The following is a 20544-nucleotide window of genomic DNA, read 5'->3' as shown; positions in this document are numbered from 1 at the left end:
CAAACATCTCACTGGGTAGATTAATTCAAGAAATAGATCTGGGGAGAAATATTGCTGAGCCAGCACAGACACACACAACGATCCTTTTCCACTTATTTGCCCCAACAAATGCTCTGATGGTCCCACACAGTTGTCAAAATGCAAAGGTACTACAATATAAATGGAACAACACAGTGATATGACTAGGATAGGATCTGTAGGAAGGTCCAGTTGTGCATGATGCACAGTATAGAACACCTTGCTCTAGAGGCTCTCACTGAATTAGTTGGTTGTTCATTTTAGGAGTAAAAAAATGATCAGGAGTCTGGAAAAACTAAGGACAGGCTAGGACTGCTACCTCAGAAAAAGCAAAGGAATGTGTGCATCAGACAAGCAGGTTCAGGAAAAAAAGTACAATACTGGGACTGCACACCTGGCAAAACAGCCAAACTGGAGGACACATAAAAGCCTACAGAGAAACAAATGGGAGATAACACAAGATCAAGATTGGAGCTTCTGCTGAATCAGAAAACTGACTTTATATACACATTCCAGCCAATGGAGTGCTGTCAAAGCTGCCTTTGCTTCCTTGCATCCTTGCTCACACTCTTATGGAAATTATTCTCTGGCATACTTTTCCCGGCACACCAGATGGTACCATCTATTCAACATTACCACTAGCACCACCATACTTCTTGATTTTTCGGCAACATCCAGAGGCCATCAGCAGCCATTTCCTTTCCTTTGTTCCAGAGCAAGTTGTTGTAAGTCAAGGTCTTGGCTGAGTTCAGGGGCTTATGACACATCCATTGCCTCACTGTCTGAGTGCTCTGTGGGAGTTCACTTTCTAAGGTGAACTCAGCACAGCCTTCTGTTGGACACAAAGGAGAGATGGGCACATACCACCCAAAAACCCCCAAGCCAGTAATGAAACTGCAAACACAAATTCAAGAAAGAGAATGAAACATCTAACTAGAATCACCTAAGTGGTAATCATGAGTCATTAGCCCATGTTAAGCCTCACTGCCCTGGGAATATTCTCTTCTGGTCCTGTTTCCTACCTTCTACCAGCCCACTTACTGTTAAGATTGGGATACAGACTGACAACACCAGCAGGATTCATTCCACCCAGCTGCACGAGCCTGTGTGTCAGCTGGGTGTCCACGCTGTGGAATCAAGTGAACAGTTCATCTGATCAAACAGGGAGGTATCTGGACTTGCACACAGACAATCAGTAGTTACACAGAACACAGATGGCTCCCTTTCAAGTCGCCTTTAAATATTCTGAAATATTTTGGATTTATCCTGAAAAAGAGTCTTGTAGCTCAATCTTTCAAAGCCTACTAAAAAAACCCCCAAAACAACAACAGCAACACACAGCCTTCTCACTAAGCAAAAATCAGTACTTTCAGACACAGTTCAAAAAACCAAGGCAACACACAACCCCAGTCAAAAATAGGGTTGAATACAAATTTAATCTTTTATTCCAGAAGCATATACGCCACCACTGCTCTAAACAAAATCTGCCTTCCAAGGATATTATATAAAGACTAGACCTTCCCAGGATAACATTCCAGGACCAAGGCAGGAGTGATTCAGTGTCAGGATCGGTGGCAATACCAAGGAACAGGAATGTGTGCTCTAAATCCAGAGCAAAGGACCAAATGAAAAGCCAACAACCTTTAGTGAACTCAGCCAGGATCAAGGCTGTCATCCACAGGCTTCAAAGGTTTCACACGGTCAAACAGTGACACTGTGGCTGTCTTCTAGGAACACTTGTATAGCCAAGCCTGCAACTCCTGCAGCCCAACTCAATGGGCTACTTGATCCAGAAATGGCCAGTAGACCTCATCTGACTTAACAGCTGAGGAAGAGTTGACCTACGTTCACTAAACTCTCCAGAGCCCACTCAACTTGCTTAGGAGGATCTGATCTCAAAGGAAACAAACTCAGGTAAAACAGGCATGAACTGAGAAGCCAATCAAGAACTCAACCAGCCACATTCTGAATCATCTGAAGACCTGTCAAAGCCCACTTAAAGCAACTCAAGAGTGAGACCAAAACAGGCCCCAAGTCTGACAAAGAACCTTCCTTATCCCAGGTTCCCTCTTGGAATCATAAATGGCCTTGTGAGCAAGACAAGGTAAAGAATCCATGGAAGTTTTGTGCAGTTTCCAGCAAGGTTTCCAAAATAAACAGGAGAGCTTCAGATCAAGAAGCTCAGAAACCTGAAAGAAAACAAAACATGGATTGCATCTAGCAAAAGAACATACACATGTACTCGAGTCATCACTTGTGTTTAAAGCTCAGTGCAGGAGCTGCCAGCTCTGTCTTGCTAATAAGTGTCAGTTGTGAATCCCCAGTAAAAGGCATTAATGTGAAATAAAGAGACACATCAATTCAGCTTTGACATCCATACCTAGTTCAAAGCAAGTACAAGTTACGTTTGACTTTGTTCCCTCCCCTGAACAAAGCTGTTCACATCATTCAGAGCACACGTGCATCAAGACCCTCTGAGGTCTCAGCAGAAGTCATGAGGTTCCAGTACTGTCTAAGTTTCATCTAGTCAAAGCATCAAAAACATCTGCAAGTAAAGAATGATGACTAAAAAGAATACTTCTAAATCTACAAATTTTGATAAAAACCATAAGCACACCCTGTCCATGTCTTTTTTCACAAAGAACAAAAATATTACTGCTGTCAGACAGCCAAACTTTACTGACTTCAAGTGACAGGAAAATGAACTACCAGCAGGCTAACTGCAGAGAACTAGCATCTCCATTTGTCAAAGCTTTGTCAGCCAGCAGAAAGGAGGAAAGGAGGAAAGGAATTCAAGGAATACATTACAACAATCTAAAATTAGAAATCGGCTCAATAATGGAAGTATGCCAGCACTAAGAGCTACAAGGTTCAAGCTGATGCCCAGCCAGAGACAGTCAGAGACACTGGGAGGACAAATTACACAAAAGACCTTCTGGCAGTTGCACCCCAGCAGCCCATAAATATGCCACACACCTGCTTGAGCAGGATCCATCACCCACAGCAAAGCTTGGACAATACAGCAGGCATGTTCTGGGTTAGATTCAGTAAGGTCTGTGACAAGAGGAAAAAATGCTACTCCTGACATTACAGCTGTATGCTCACTTTAAGGTACAGTCCCCTTCTCCTCTGTCACTTGATCCTACGCTATTTCCTTGGGCCACCAGAAGTATTTTCAGTTTTTCCAGATTACTCCAAGCCCCTCACAGCTCGTGCTTCTGACTAGTCCCACACCAACTTAAAGCAAGGGGAAGGCACAGAAGGCCTGCCTGAAAGGAAAGGGTCTGCATTTTGCACTTTTTTGGGGGGGAGTGGGGGGAAATGACTGTTCAATGAAGGCTCACAGTGCACAAGTCAGCTAGCACATGGTCAAATTCCCAGCTCTACTCAGAGCTGCGGAAAAGGATTTCTCATTGCTATTTACAGCCTTTAGCAAGGCATTTCTCAGAGCCTTCAAGTGGGGCAATGACCTCACTGGAGTATTTAAGGCTACTGTGAGACATTATGAAACATAAAAGGTTATTCCTCTAGTTAGAGGTAGTTGTTGTTGACAATGCAGCTGCATATTTCTATCTTTTCTAAGGCAGAGTTAGTAGGTAGAGCTTCTAGTAGGCCCCAGTCACAGATTCCTGCAACAATGAAGCACTGAATCCCACACTTAGTGCCTCTACGAACTTCAAAATTGGTTTAAAATGTTCCCCTGAGAGCATCACTGAGCATATTTGAGACTTTATTTGGAGTTTTTGGTGCTTTTAAGAGTTCTGCTGTTGCCAAGAACAAAGTTACCTTGTTTAGACTTTGTTACAAAAATACTCCTATCATTTACAGAAGTTTTAGCACTCCTGTCAATGAACGAGAAACTTCAAGATCGACGAATAGGGAATGGTACGAGCCAAAGTTAGCCAAGGTAAAGAACAGAGAATCCCAGAATCACAGAATTGTTAGGGTTGGAAGAGACCTCTAGAGATCACCTAGCCCAACCCCTCTGCCAAGACAGGGTCACCTAGAGCAGGTGACACAGGAACCCATCCAGGTGGGTTTGGAACATCTCCAGAGAGGGAGACTCCACTATCTCCCTGGGCAGCCTGTTCCAGGGCTCAGCCATCCTCAATATAAACGAGTTCTTCCTCATGTTAAGGAAGAATGAGTATTTAGCAATCATGCACCTGAAACAAAGGCATCAAGGAGAGCATAGAAATTCATCTTGGCAAAGAACATGCACCAATCTAACCAAATTTTAGGCTCTGGGAGAATTTCCATTTGTGCAAGGAGAGACAGATAAAAGCTGCAAGCATTATTTTCTGAGACACTGGTGAGCACAGGGCACATTTCAAGTCTTATATGTCAGTTAACCTGCCCATGGATCATCTCTCCAAAACAGGTACATGTGCTCCAGTCCAGAGCTGCAGGAGCACAGCAAAGCTTTCCTTCAGCGTGACAGAAAGCTTTGGGAGGGGCAAAGGAGTTGTCTCCATTTTGGTGTCTAATCACAGAGAAAACTGAGCTTCTCCATCTGCTCTCAAGAAGCAAGGAGAATGAAGAACAGTTTGAATTGCTAAAATATAAATAGGCTGTTCAGCAAAAGGCCAGACAGAAAAGTGAAGGCTGTGGAGAAAGCTGGAACAAAGTGAAGAGAGACAGGCAGTAGGGAGCAACAAGAACAGAGCTCAGCTGAACTGCCTAGGTCAATACAGAGATAAGGCACAAGCCAAGTCTAATGAAAGGATAATGTTTTGTCTGAAGTGGGCCATTGAAAAATAACCTATCCACAGCCTGGAACTGAAGTGAATTCAGAGTCCCAAATTTGTTTAGTCTTCTGCTCTCCACATTCCACTGCAAAACTCACAGGGCCACTGTACCACAGCCAGTCAGCATAAAGAACAACTCAGCACTACTACTGCAAATCACTTATAGTTCAGACTAGTGAGGCTTCTGCTGCGAGTTTAATGATTCAGAGAGTGCTGATAATCCCAGTTAAAAATTGAGGCAATGACACACATGGGATTTAAATGTTTTTTCAGCATTTGAAATGCAAATGCCAGTCCAGCTTGCACAACAGATGAGGTAAGAACTAAAACTCAACATATGATGATATCATTTTAAGTATCCTAATAAATTTACACAGAAGTTGAACCAGCTGGTTAATCATGGACTTTCTGACTCTTGAAGTAGCTGACATTCCAACCTGAAACATTTGGTTTTACCTTATTTTATTGTAATGCAATTTATTTATAGTCATGTCTGTAGTATTCTTTGCCACAGTAATTTGAAATCTAAGTTTCTTACTAAAAAAATTATTTGAGTGTGCTGCAACATTTCAATACTACCTAAAAATTCTTGGCAGGTTTAGTCTTCTGAAAATACCAGTCTAAAACCCTTCTTTCTGCAGTATCTTGCTAACATATCAAATCATACCACTCCACTGTTGCTTGCCAGAGGCCAGGATTAAGTAGGGAAGTTGCTGTACTACTGCAGGAGGAGGAGGGAGTCTCTTTGGGCCATTAAAGCCAGAGCTACTCACCACTTTCCAGCGATCTTTGACCACGTAGTTGGTCGGGAGAATGTCGACCTGTTCCCCTCCACCACTCATGTTTGGTTCGTCCTTGATGACTGCTGCTAGGCACTGCATTTGCCAGCCAGAGAGTATTTCAGTAGCTCCCAGTTTAAATGAGCCATTTATCTGGGGAAAAAAAAGGGGCAGGGGGAATGAATGACAAAATTATTACAGGTCGCAGTATAAGTACATGCTGCATTTCCACAGGTTTTGTTTATGACTAAATCAGAACCACCCTCTTAGGAGAGAAGGCAAACTCACCTTGCAAACACCAGAGCTCACTCCATGTGTAACCTGACAGACACAACCGTGCTCCAAGTCAGCAGCACAAACTGAAGGGTGACAATCACCAGCTACACCATGCAGGATTCCACTGCTCTTGGGCTTGACAGTCAAGAAGGCAAAGAGAACCTAACACCAAAATGTTGCAAAGGCTCTTACTGTTACCAAGCAAAGAAGTCTTGCTTTAGCAGAGCAGCTGCCAACTCGGCAGCTTTTATGGCTTGCACTGGATGACATCCAACACAAATCAGAAAGGTTTGCCAGGTATTGCACTCAATAAGCCTAAAAAGTCTGAATATTGCACTCAATAAGCCTAAAAAGTCTGAATAGGGTATAAGGCCCATATAGGGCCAGGGTTACAGACACAACACTGTAATGAACAGCCAAGCAGAGAAGATGGGGATGGCTAGAAAAGGCTTCAGCCAGGTATAACTTAGTCATCCTCATACCCTACACGCAGTGCTAAAGATGATCAAATTAAAATACAGAGAGATAAGTTGTGCTTGTGGTGTTCATCTTGCTCCTTTTTCCTGCCTTTATATGGAGCTCCAGATAGCCTATGCTGATATTAATTTTAAGGGGTTTTTGTTATAAATGTTCTACAAGAAGTACTTTCAGAAACACATTAACTCGGCTTTCCTAGAAGAAAATGAATGAGACAGGCCTAATAAAAGATCTTCTTTAGATATTCTACTGGCTTTAGAAGTAGGCCAGATCTTGGCAATCCTATTTTCCTTCCCCCAAAATATGAATATTTTCCTTTCTAAAACTGAGTGTTACTGTAGCACTCTGGTTGCAGACTTAGATTAACAACATAAATTCCAAATTTTTTAAAAAGGGTAGAGCTGGTCACTCAACCATCACACTTCTTCAGGTTCAAAAAAAGGAAAAAAGTTACCAGTTAATTATGAGCTCAAGTAGAGAAAAGAACTCATTCCCTAGCAATAAAGGGGCTGAGAGGGAAGGCTAGGAAGTGGCCAGCATGTAGTGTGCACAAGGAAGCAGCAGACAGAAGTATGTCAAAAGTGCAAGACAAAGGACGATCAAACAAAACATGAACAAAAGATCTCAAAGAGACCTTATAAAAATCTTCACAAAAGATGATTTCACTCCAGATATAGAAGATAACTACGTGAAAAAAAAGAGCAGCAGACTAACTCAGCAAGAGGGCTGCTGAGAAATGTTCAATCCAACATCTGCTAAAGGACAATCAAAACGATAGAAGAGAAATAAGAAAAAACTGGGTATTAAAGAGATTCAGAAGAAAGGTGCTGCAAAATGTTCTGAATTCTCACTGAAAGAGTCCTGCATCTGTATGGGGTAGCTGTGCTTTCAATCATCGGGTACTGAAGTAAGAAATCGGAAAGAGAAAATACCTGCTGTGTTTGGCAGCACAACATTTGTGCTGCTTCTTCTAATGAGCAGTGGAATGCCATTCCCAGGCTCCCTCATGCTCACCAGAACACCTGAACTGGCCATCCCTAAGCTATCAGTGGGTACCGAGCACACAACCTCCCCGCACATCACTGCAGGAGGCACAGGACAGAGAATGCCTGCAAAAATCTCCCTTAAAGTTGGCTTTTTGTCTGGTATTTAAAGAAAAGTTAGCTAACTATAGACTGTCCCAAACTTCCAACATTACGAAAATACAAAACCCCCCGACATAAACACACAGAAATAAGTATCCCCTGCCTACTCTTGAAGGTCTCTTCACATCACTTTAGTGTAAGATTTCAGTCTGGTGACTCGTGGTGGAAAAGTTAATTCCAAGGAATAATTTTAGAGGAGAGACAGAGCATGAAAGCCCATGAGCACTCAAAGCCAGGCAAGGTACGATTGCTTTCCTTGGTGCACTATTCCACTTCCCTTTATCAAAATTTTAATACATATGTACAAAGATATCATGTCTGTTATTTAAAGGAATCTGGCTTTGAAATAGAATAAAATCCTCCTGGGCAGTACCATGAATAGCAGCCATTTGGCAATACGGAATTACAGAACTAAGTTTACAGATATGCTCTGGTATCGCCAGAGTAATTCAGCTAAGGCAAATGCCAATTTAATTATAGTCCAAAACAAATTCCAAGCTGTTTACGATCACAGTAGCAGCACAAATCCATACTTTATTCCTGAGGCAGTATAAATACTGCAGAAACATGCTCAAGCCTAAGGGCCAAGCATTACCTACGTCCATAGCCAGATCTAACATGTTAACCTAAGAACCCAGGAGCATCACAAGGGGCAAAAGAAGGAATGAAGCTGCCTTTGTGCAGAAACCATCAGCACATCTAAATTATGCTTTTAATTTATGCATTATTATAATCCCTTCTAAATTAATAAAATGTCATGTAAATATTGTTTGTCCACCATGAAAACCTGCAGCCAGCACTATGCCAGAGCTGACTTTGCTAACAGAAGGGAAGAGGCAAGAGATGGTCTGTGGAAGAGTGGTAAGGCACTACTTCTCCTCCCCAATATACAGCAGTGAGCATCATTTCTGCATGTTAAATGTTACCCAAGTGTCTTAAACCCAGACACTATACCACTCTCCTTACCTCTAAAATGTGTCAACCACTGAATATCAAGAGACATAATTTAAAGTACAGTGACTGTGAAAACAAGAACTTTCAGTTTGTCTTTTCCTGTAGGAAATGGACAGGATGTCAAGAAAGTCTTGTACCCCTGTCCCCACTTAAGTCATGCAAGGGAGTTGAGCAAGCCCAAGATACTCTAAAACTGCCTTCCTAGAAATAGCAAGTGAAGCACAAAAGAAAGCAGCTGAGAAATAAACAGTGACAACAGTAGGACCAAATTCCATCTCTTGGCCAACCTCAGCATGAAGAAGTGTGAAATCAACTCTTCCATACTGCCATCTCCTTCAGCCAACTATATAAACTCCACAAACATATAAACTTTATAGTTTTATAAATTTAGTTTTGGCCTTTATAACAAAAGAAATGCAAAGCACCCCATGTTCACCAGTTCACTGGAAGTGGCATGAGCAGTCTGAAGAGTCATTTTATATGCTTTTCCACCTTTTATTCTCTATCCTAGATACCCATTCTTTGCCAGCTTAGGTTGGGATACTGGCCTAGATGGACCTGTGGTATGACTCAGTATGGACCAAAGTGTGTTTTGGTGAGGTACTTTCAGCAGAAGGAGTGTATATATAATAAATAGGTCTCCTTTAGCCCTTCAAGGAGGTCAGAGAACAAAAAATAAAGAACTGATAGAAGAAGTCTCATATACACAGCCCAATCACCTATCTTACAAGGTTCTCTTTCATGCAAGCAAAATTTTAAACAGCTTTATTGGAAAAATTATTTCTTCATTTTACAGGATTATAGCACTCTTAAAATTAAACTTATAAATACCAAGCATGCCCTGTGGGAATTCCTAGTGAATAGATGAGATCTTTCCTATGTTGGCTTGCTTCAGTTTCAGCATACTATGGCTGGAGTGCTCAAAGTACAGCCACACTCACAAACATCAAGCTCAAAACCTATCAGACATGGGGTGGTTATTAAACAGCAGAACAAAGCTACGGAATTCTGTCTCTCACCACCTTACTAAGGGTCCTGGATAATCTTAAGTGTCTTAATCTCACTGTGGAGGAATTGCAATATCCCACTTTATTTCAGGACACATCCTTACCTCTGGAAGTCTACAAATTAGAGCAATTTAGACTGCTGTAACCCATGACCCTCTTTACTTGACCAAATTCCCTACCATGAACCACATCAGGAGCATGATCCACCTTAAGAGCAGACCCCAGAAGTGTTATGGAACGTTGATGTAAACTACAGCATTTTTTTGGGTGAGACAAAGTTGGATATCTGCAAAACCAAAAGAAGTAACCCAATGAATTGCAGTCTAGAAATCAGATCAATCTCCCTGTCCAATACCTGCATGGGAGGAACAATTTAAAAAACAGTTGTAAGAAGAATTTAAGCATAATTCAGCTGTTCCCAACAGGAACATGAATGAAACAGATGGGGTGGGGAATAAGATGAGAACATAAAAAGTAGGACTGAGAATGCTTAGAAGTAAGAAAACAAAAATGAGTGGAGTTTCCAAGTGCCAGTGCCCAGCAGCACTAGGGCTCAGTTAATGGCAGCAGTAGCTGCATGGACTCAGTGTCCCTCACTGTTTTTCCAACATCATCTCCTTCCAACACACAATACCAACTATAAAAATTAAATCACTCACATTGAAGCAAACAAAAACCCCCTTAAATCTTTGTATATATAAGTTGTACCATGCACTAGCATTCTGCTATCAGGGTAGGAATGTGTATGACAGTACAGGAAAGAAGTTGATTTAAAAAAAAATGCAGTGCACTGGACTAAGAGCCCCTCAGCCCTGGAATACACCATACTCCCTGCTGAATTTGAAACAGCAATGAAAAACAAGCCATACACTGTTAAGGTAGCTCTCACAGCAGGAGCTCGTAGGGTTCTGAATTGTTCCTTGAAGACTCGTCTTCCTTCACTGGCTGCCCCTGCTGCAGCAAACCCTGCTTAGAGAGTAGGCTCAACTCCTGTCAGCTGCAGCCTAAAGTCTCCTCTGTGCCATATTCTTCTCATAGGCACGGAAGGGCATCAGCCTTAGAAACTCTGGACTTGCTTTTCATAGCATTTCACTTCTGTAAAAATCGAAACATCTAAAGGTGAGGTTGCAAGATGCTGGGACTGTTTTTCGTCTTTGAATGGTTTATGACCATTAAGGAGTGACTGGGAAAAACAAACAAAAAAAACTGCAATCAAGGCAGACTGCAATCAATCAAGGTCCAGATTCTCTCCTAACACGAGGCTGCACTGAGCAGAACATACATATTAAACATGATAACAGATGCACCTTGACAGCATTATTATGGCTACCCAGTTGCACAGCCAACTGAACTATCACTGCCTGCACAGTGAAAGTAACAGCACAGGACTTGAGGAAATCAAACAAAACCCCCAAACAAACAATTCCACACTGCCAGAGACTGCATTCACACACATTACAGAGCAGTCAGACATACCAGTAATTTCTGTGCCAAACCCACCTATCTGCAGGGAGAATCAGCACAGGTAATTATGACAACAAATCATTAGGAACGCACACCAGATAAGCACGCCTACGCTGCCAGGGGTTTATGTGATCCTAATCCTCCCCAAACACATCTCAGCAGTAAAGTAAAACAATGGGGAGCAGGAGAATTTGAAAGGAAAGTCTATTATCTTCCACCAATCTCCTTGACAGAGTTGCTCCAAATTTGAAACAAGCAGAACATTAAATCCAACACCAGGAAATCCCTCTGATATCATAACCAGCTCAACCTCTACTAATTTAACAGGCAAACATTATGGTTTGCCTACAATGAACATTTAACTGCAGCTTAAGTATATGTACCTGCAAAATCAATATAAATCACTACTGAAAAGCTTGAATAGTCTGCTGGCAGCCAAAACAAATATATCTGAATAAAAGCAAGTACTAAACAGAGGTTGTACTTATGATATCAGATTCAGCCTACACCTGACACACAGGGCTATGTTGTCATCACCTGATCCTGGACCAGCGTGTGACCAAATCCTCAGGTAATGCAAAATGTCCCATCAGGAATGTCCTCTCCCTGCTCTCTGCTTTGTGCAGAGCCTGTTATTCATCTTCCACCAAATGTAGCCATTCCAAGTCAGTTTTCAGAGTGGTCAACAGGACCTTCCTTGAGTCCTTATTCTTGGAGAACAGGATTTTATCTTGAAAAAACAACTCAGGCACACAGCAAACTGATAACATCTGTTGCTCAACGGTCTTGTTATAACCTATTATATCAGGTTATTAAAAGGCCCACAGCCTGAGATCAATCATTTTAAACCTCCATTCCAGAGAAAGCTGTGTTCATCTTACCCATTCAGAAATTTTTGATAGATGCAGTCACCATAATTACCAAGTATTAAATAAACTTGTCAAAAAGTTATTTAGAGTTTATGAACCTAACAGTAAGTTCTTGATGAGAGATTTCATAATATGATTCAAATTCTGGAAGACAGGATATTTTGCTAGGAAAATTCATGTATTTATAGATTTGCCATGCAGACTTTGTATTACCAAGCACTTTCATAATAAAAATTAGCCTAAGTGGGGCAACTGCCACTTGCTGCACTGATGTCATATCAGACTAAATGACACTAAATGGGACATTTTTTCAGTCTTCAAGCCCAGTGCTGATCACAACAGAGATTCTATTTGTTATTACACAGAATAGGTTTCCTGAGACTGACAAAAACATGACAAATCATGCCAACTGTTAGTCACTTAAATCATCCCCCTACAGCCCTTCTGTAACCATTTTCCCATTTATGTAAGGAATTCTTCCCTCTAGCTGGTGCATGCTCAGGGGAGCAGATTCATCCTTCCTCAGCTGCCTGCAAATCTACAGTTTCATTCTCTAATCTTCTATCTCATCCCTTTTTAGTTTACAGACAGCTTACCAAGGAAAATTTCCTGTCTGACTATTCAGGAACCACTCTGGGAGTCACACTGGCACCACTGGACTTTTGTGCCCTTACAGGCTGTGTTCCTCTCGTGCTCTTCACGCCCCTTGCACGTGCCTCTTGGTAAATGGGGATATTTGGTCTGGGGTCTTATCCGGTTTTATTTGAGTTCTACAGAGTCTCTGGATGAACCAGCCAGCCAGCCCTACATGTCCCCATGGCCTTTGATTGGCAAAGGGGTGGCACCAGTTTATGGCCCCTTGCCTGGACCTCCAGACATTTCCTTCCTTCCAAGGCATTTCCTGCAGCTCCCACTGCAGCTGCACACCCAGCTACCCACACCAGGTGTGTTCCTCAACAACTCTTCCTTTCTCTTAACTAACTATACCTGCTAATGTAGTAAAAGGAAAAACAAAACAATTTTGAGGTGTTGAACCCCTGTCCTTCTACAACATTATTACAAATAACAAACTTAACAGAATTAAAACTTAACAAGATAGCCATAGGGTAGAGTCCAAGGTTATACATTCCCATGCACAAATACTTAAATGATTCCCAACACAAAATCATGAAGGATTCTCAGAAGCCAGTCATTTATCAACTGGTTGATCATCGCTACTTGTTTGATGTGAGAATGGCATCTTCAATTTTCCTTACCAAAATCTTTAGCAGCAAACTAGGAACACAATAAAACAGTACATGGACCGCCCCACACAGGTTGTAATTTGGATTTCCTAAAGAATGCCTTAACTAACACTTCCCCTCCAGGCTGTATATAATATACCTGCATTTCAGGTGGAGTGGATGGATACCACTGAGCACACTTACTCTGCTCTTTGAACTCTTTGTACATATAGAAAACATACTGGGTCAAGTGTTCACATCCATCCAGTAAACTGGTCTTCACTGGGATTTAAGTTCCTGGTATAGCTAAACACCTTCCAAAGAGAGTTTGTGATTCTTTTTATGTTGCTACATAAATTCCTGGAGCCATCCGTACCCTTTGTACTTTGTTAGCCATTGCCTCTGTTCCCCCTTGGGCTTTATCTAAACCATCCAGGCAGAGGGATTAAATATTTCTTTGGCAGAATCGGTTTTACCTCAATTGTCCCTATTCCATCACCATTTTGGGTTGCTTCCCACTTTTCCCACTGTCTCTCTTCTTCTGTTGAGCAGTCCTTCTTACACAGTCCTGGGGTCTATCAAATTTGTCCTTTGCCTCTGGTCACTGCCACAGCAGCGCCATGTCCCAGAGGCTGCCTGGCCACAGCCTTTACAGCTGCTCTGGGGAGGGTAATTCCTACAGATTGCTGTAGTGCCTCTGGTGTGGGCTGGGAATGCATCCCAGCAATTTCTGCAGGTAACTGTACTGATTCTAGCAAATTGCGTATTTCCTCTCCACCACACACTCTCTTCCTTGCTGCTATGAAAAATCCCCATTCTTGCCATAAGACTCTTGCTGCATGACCCAACCCAAAAGCACACCAAGAGTCCACACAGATGTCAACTCATTTTCCTCTGAAAATTGGTGGTGCAGCAATGCCGTAACGGCTCAAGCTGGTGCTTCTGAGGAAGAGCCTCCAACAAAGGAGTGTCTGGGATATTGCACCCTCACAGTCTGTGTACTGCTTCCCGTGGTGATATTTAGTCTATGCAAGAACATCCTAGAAAAACACACAAAAATATACAATAATTCTTGTACATGCAAGCATGGTCTGTTTAATTTCTTTCTGCACTGCTGTGTGAGTCAGTTTCCAAGGAACTAGGGTGTTGCCAAGATTATGGAGAGCTTTACAAGCTGGTCTGGACTGCCTCTATAAAAGCTATTTCCACGTGTGTCAAGGATGCCATCTATTCCACAACTGAGAGTACCTGCCTGCACTCTCCCAGAACATGCCAATAATTGCTTCCCATCCAGGAGTTTTCCTGTCTGTGGAGTTAAGCAGCTCTATGACTGAGGCATGTGCCTTCTCATTCTGCAATTGGATTTTACACCAGCTTGTTGTGTCAGGGAAAAAAACCCTAAAACCCAACAAAATCCCCAATGCAAACAAACAAAAAACACACCAATAAAACCCCCAACAAAACTCTAAAATGTGTTCTTCTGGACAGATTCATTGTCATAAACCACATTTATACTTTGATCCTTAATTCTCCAGTGCTATGCCAAGTAACTGGATTCTGAGAATTTCCTCTTACAGAACACATATGGTCAGAACTTGTTTCTATAAAAAAGTATCATGAACCTTATGCCATATTTTAATGTAAAAATAACTTTCTATTCATAGCTGTAGTAACGTACTGGAAAAGTAAATTTTGTACATTACTTGGTCAATGCTCACAGCAATTTTTCAAACCTATCTCAACCTGCAATGAGTAATTGTGCATTCTGTGCTCAGCTTGCCAGAGTAAGCTGGCTCCTGGTGAATGCTTCTAATAATAAATACTCCACAGACAGAACAATTACTGGTTCAAGTCCAGCCTGGGATGTTTGGAAGGGGAAAAACCTATATAATCTCATCCCAATCAGAAACACAGGCAGCAAGGTTAAAGAAAATCTGTTTTGCAAAAGAAGCAACAAGCACACCAGAAATGCCAGCTTCTGAACTGCCACCAGACTTGAAAAGAGGCTGCAGGACCTATGCAACCAGATAGCTCTGAGCCCTGGGAACCAAATGGCTCCTGACATTTCCCTCACATAACTGTCACAAGAGTGACAAACTACTTGACTACCTGCCCTTTGCATTTTCACCTTTTACATTTTCTCTTTTGTCCTGTTGGCTCAATGGACAAAGCCCCATAAGCCTTGTCTCTGCTTGAGAAGCAACCACTCCTTATTTCTTCATAGAAATGGGGAACAGCAGAAAGGAAAAGTGCATCTTCAACAAAATGCTTCTGAATACAACCAAACTCACACTCAGACATCTATGAATAAGCCACAGAGGTCATGCATACAGAGCAGAGCATTGCTGCAGAGAGAAGCACAAAAAAAAGGGAGGCAATTCTGTCCTTGCCTACTGGTGAGAGACCGTAGAGTCCAGTAATCCATGCCTCATGCCTACTAAAAATCCTGGATCAGAAAAAAAGGCTGGAAGGTGCCTTCCACTTGAAAACTAAACTCTCTAAAATGCACGGAACTTAGCCCACAGAAATCCCAAAAAGCAAGGAAATGTAGTGGAGAAGTACCTCCCCTCCCTATCATGAAAATTTAAGAAACTGAAGGGTTCTGCCTTTCCAGCTCATCTTCTGCTAGAAGCTGAAGCCTGACAACTACAAATTAGTTTTTCATTGGTATTTTTCTTAAGGACAGGATCTGAAACAAGAAAGATGGTGGATTTTCTTTTCAGACCAAGGTTGAGCACCTCTAAAAAGGCATGCTTTAGCTACTGTTAATTTTACTAAAAGCAAAAACACACCAAAAAAAAAAAACACCCAAAAAAACCCAAAAGACCCCAACAAAAAAACCCCCAATAACAACAAAACAAAACAAACCCCAACAACAACAAAAAAAGCCAACACCCACCCCAAAATCATATTTTAGGTGCTTAGGTGCTAATGAATGAAAGGTGAGACTTTAATGGGAGCACTGTTACACTATTACCTACATTACCCCATAAATCCTACAAACCCCAGTGCTGGATCCACAGCTCCAGGTTCCTAATTAGCCAATCTAAAACTCTGCCTCAAATGAAAAGAAGCAGTTCCCCTTTCTCCTCCCAGCTTTGAACTGGTGTATGTAAGATTCCACCATGGGCTAGTCAGCCACCATGGGTTCAAGTGGTGACCTGTACTAGCAGAAAAACTATTCCTCTTCCTAATAAACAAGGGCATTTCCTTGGCTTAGAGCTTCCTGAATTGGTTCATTGTAGGCTCAGTCAAATGCCAGTGGCAGCACAATGGAGGAGCAGTACCTCAGATCCATTTCAGCCTCAGTCAAGCTGTGCTCTGTGTTTGTCTCCACAGCAGGAAGCTCTTGGCCTTCTGTGAGATCAAAGGATTCAGTCCCTTCTGCTTAAGAACACTGGAGTAACTCTGCCTGAGGCCACCTTTTTTTTTCCCAAGGAAAACAAAACTTAAAAGAAACCAGTTAGTTTTGATTAAATTACTAGCACAACTCTGAGACTAGTAAATTTTAGAAGTCTAATGCAGCTAGATTCTGTTTAAATAATTCAAGCCATAATTAGACCACAAAGTCTAAGTCTCCTAATACAATGTCACCACAAAGGTGACTTCTGTTCTCTGGCTGAGGTGGTACAGGAAGCAAACAACAAGCAACTTTCATAAAATGAGGGAAACAAGCCAGACAATTTATTAGAGCGCCCAATCAAGAGGAGCACTGTGCTGATGCCTCTGAGAAGGTGAAAGTATCAGACAGCTACACCATACCCATACCCTTGTTTCAGTGAGCAGAACAGGTATCAAGAATTTAAACTGCATGTCGAGAAGCTATGGACCAGCCAGGGGCAGGAGTGGCAGAGCAGGTGCTGGGAGGCAGATTCTCACAAAGAACCACAGCTTCAGGGAAAAATGGGCTGAATTTTAGAAAAAAACACCACACACACACACACACACGCAGAGAAAGAGCAGTTTCAGGATTATAAGGTATTTAAATGAAACCCAGAAAACCAAAGAGATGCAACAGGTTTCAGAGGTAAGGTAGGGAATGAGGACGCATGGATTCAAGGGTGAACACGGAGCTACCCAGGCACGTTCTCCAGTGCTCCATGGAAAAGGTACACAGAAAAATGCCAGGTCACTCCAGGAGAGAAAGAGTACTACACACTACAAAATAAACAGACAGACTCATAGGAGATAAAGAAGTAATTTTGTATCAAGGCTAAATGGAAAAATGTAATAGTAAAGCTACCCCGTAAGACCAGATTAAAGCAGCAACAGTGATATGCCATGTGAGAACAGATGGCCTGTGCCTTTAGGAAACAGGAGGCAATGGGGAACTTCAGTTTCCTCATGCAGATCAGCATTACCAAGATGAAATTTTAAATATAACTTACAAATAATTCCACTTTGTTGAATAGAAATGTATCACCTTTAAAAAAAACCAAAAGAACAAAAATTCTTTGGCCAGTGCAACTTCTACTTCATTTTATTTCTGACTTACTGTGCCAACAGAAGGTTTTTAGAATAGAAGATGCGTGCAAAAGAAGAAAACAGTACAAATGATTCCAAGTGATGATGTTTTTTCCCGATGATGTAAAAGAGATTAAGTAAATTCTTACAGATAAAATCTAGATATTTTCTACCCATATCTGACCAGCGGCCAGCCAGCCAGTCTGCTAAATGATGGACAGATAAGAAATTGAAAGACTGTTTGAAAGGAAGATCAGAAAGAAGATGCCAAGGATTTTTGGCTGCTGTTTATTTTGAAGAGCTCTGCAGAGGATCTAGAAAATCAGTCTTCCACAACAGACATGTTTAGAAAACTGAAGATTAAAAATTAAACTCACTGGCAGGCAGAAGGGAGAAGCCCTGATTTATAGATCTATTAGGAAAGGCTAGGTGCTTTTAGGAAGACTCAACAAGCACACAGATATGTGTGGTATCAGGCCAAAGGCCTTAGAAATTAAGATGTTCCAGGATAAAACTAAAGTTCCTCTAAAACTAATAACTGGCTACAAGAGAGGAAAACACATAGGAATGCAGAGCTAGGTTTCACAACAGAGTGCTCTTAGCACACAGGTCACACCTTGTGTACATAGAAAATTATTCAGGCCAACAAATAAAAAGGCTGAAAAGCTGCATCCTGCACCACCACGGTGGTAAGGGGTGTAACAAGGGCAAGCACAGTGTGCCTGTCTTCTTAGCCTTTCCTTGAGCATCAGCTCTTGGTCACTGGTAGAGAAACGACTGGAGTGATCCGGGGCTTTGGCCTGAGCAGTCGAGTTTATGATCCTATAATCTAAACCTTTTCACCAGACATCAATGTCTTCTCATCTCTTTGCCTTTTCCCATGACTGGGAGGACACCAAAGCTTTGGACCCAGGCAGCTCCTGGGCTGACAGTGGCCTCACAACATCTCCTACTGCACAGACAGAGAGGAATCCACTTCCATCTGCCACAGCTGACACCAGCTCTCTTTCAGAAGGCTGGGATGCCTCATTTCTTCCAAGAGGAGATCTGTGCCCACAGGCATTCTCTGCTCTCCACTGCACCTATCCAGCTGGGGCCAGTGCAGGATCCAGTTTGTTCCTTTCATACTGCTCACCAAATTAAAGATGACACAGCTTGACACCAAAAGGAAAGGGCTTCCAAACACATCTTATTTGATCAGCTCTACAGTCCATCACGCTGTCAACATCTTCCTTCTCAACTACAAAAAAAAGCCTCTCCCATGTGTGCAACTCTTGAGTAGTGGAGAAGGCCCAACAGAAAACTCTGTGGAAGTGGGTAAGACCAAAAGGGGCCAAGGGACCGTGAATCCCATGAAAAAACCTACTGTGGCAGTTTTCTATTTTGCCCGTTGAGCCTAATATGTTGATGTACCCACCAGTCTCCAGAAAACCAGAACAGTTCACATGAAAAGCCACTTGATACAATAATGTCCAAGCCACGTTGCTACTGCTAGCTTATTTTCCATATTTTTGGGGAGAACTGTTGTGGCTCTCAACAATGTGATATGCAGGTGCTGGGCACTGTTGTGGAGAAGACCATGGACTGGCCTGACCAACAAGGATTGCCACTGTCCAGTTTGGCCTGACCAACAAGGATTGCCACTGTCCAGTTCATAGCTGGGGAAACTCTCACATGCAAGGGAGTCTCCGTTTTCAGATGCACCACGTAAAAGTCACATCATCTCCCCCACTTCTCAAGTCTCATTCCTAAAGCTTCAATAAATACCCAACAGATTCTCCCACTCTTCCTCTGGACTAGGGAGGGAGGTCTCATAGCTGGTCTTCCTTATTCCTCCCTCTCAAAGCAATCTTAACATTTATTCCAATGGGATGGTGGCCCACAGTGACATTTAAGGGGATTTCATGATGTTTCAGAGGAATACACACTTTTTGGTTATTTTTACTGGAAGAAGGGGAGGGAAGCACTGGTTGTGTCCACTCTGTATCTTGCTCATTAAACTAGCAGAGCTAAAACAGGTTTTAGCTTCCACAATCACACCAGCAAATATTGGGCTGCGCCTTGCAACGTTCAAAGTAGAAGATACCAACAAAGCCAACACGTCCTTAAAAATTAAGGAAGTTTACAAAGCTCTTGAGGATTTTATAAACACCTATTCCTCTATAAGGACCTATTTTCTGTCCTCTGCTCTGTTTTCAAAGTGAATCAATGTTACTGGAAGGTCACTATGGAGCTCTGGCAAACAAATCTAACCTAGGAACTTCCCAAGATGAGGAGCCGCTCCCAAAGCATTTTTCTGGACCCTGCACATTAAGACTAAGGCAAAAAACTGAAAGGACACAATTGAAGAGGTGAGCACACAACAAGACCCACATGATAGGAGTGGGCTATCTGATAAGCTCTGATGTGTCAATCTTTCCATAAGAGAGAGCAAGAAATAGCATGAAGGGATTCCCACACTAAAGATATAGAAGAAAGTGGGATTTGGCTCTTCCTGGATCTGTCTGATCATTCCTGCTTTGAAAAACAAGTGTCACCCACTTCCCTTGGAGGAGAGCTCCAGGCTGCCTGATGCAGCATGGAAATACACCTGCCTTCACCAACAAACACTGGGAACGGAGAGGGAAGGAAATCCACACACGGGCCACAAGCACCACTGCATTAGCAACCACCCTGGGGGATGATGGAATAGATTTCCTAGCACTGGAGCCACTCCCTTACGGAGGACCAACAGCATTGACAGGGATCTGGCTTTTTCCTTGAAGACTATTCCAAGAAAGAAAAAGTTAGGCAGGTGTCCCCAAGACTGACCCTGATAAAAGTGTCCTACAAGAGATTCCAGTGCTTTATTTCACCCAAGAAGAGGAACTTAGCCTGCTCCTGAAGGAATGAGATTACCACAAAGCACACAAAAGCACACAGCAGTAACAGCAGTGGATACCACGTACACCATTCATGAGCACAGCATCTCAAAAGTTTCTGATTCCACCTATATCACCACGAGGATGCTCCTTATGAGCTGGATGATCACTTGCACACAAAGGAAAAAAAGCCGAAACATTAAGACATCGTTCCTATTCTGGCCCTCTTTATACTCTCAGAAGAAGGCAGCACACTGAA

At 42.3% G+C, this 20544-nt stretch overlaps 1 protein-coding gene across 3 annotated transcripts in view; it reads right to left on the bottom strand.

Annotated features, from left to right (window-relative positions):
• The window catches only part of TTBK1 (tau tubulin kinase 1), a 108932-nt gene that overhangs the window by 86629 nt on the left and 1759 nt on the right, over window positions 1–20544 (bottom strand). For 2 of the 3 annotated variants that reach the window (XM_039568149.1, XM_039568150.1), the window contains exon 2: window positions 5540–5698. In XM_039568149.1, the coding sequence (XP_039424083.1) occupies window positions 5540–5647 (108 nt within the window). In that variant the 5' untranslated portion in view covers window positions 5648–5698. Of the gene's footprint in view, window positions 1–5539; window positions 5699–5833; window positions 12493–20544 lie in introns of those variants that run through there. The other variant, XM_039568151.1, reaches the window with a different exon arrangement.

This window comes from Corvus cornix, chromosome 3 (genome assembly GCF_000738735.6).
Source record: "Corvus cornix cornix isolate S_Up_H32 chromosome 3, ASM73873v5, whole genome shotgun sequence".
NCBI classification, from domain to species: Eukaryota; Metazoa; Chordata; class Aves; order Passeriformes; family Corvidae; genus Corvus; species Corvus cornix.
Note: the sequence above shows the minus strand (reverse complement) of the source record. Positions and strands in the feature narration are given on the sequence as shown.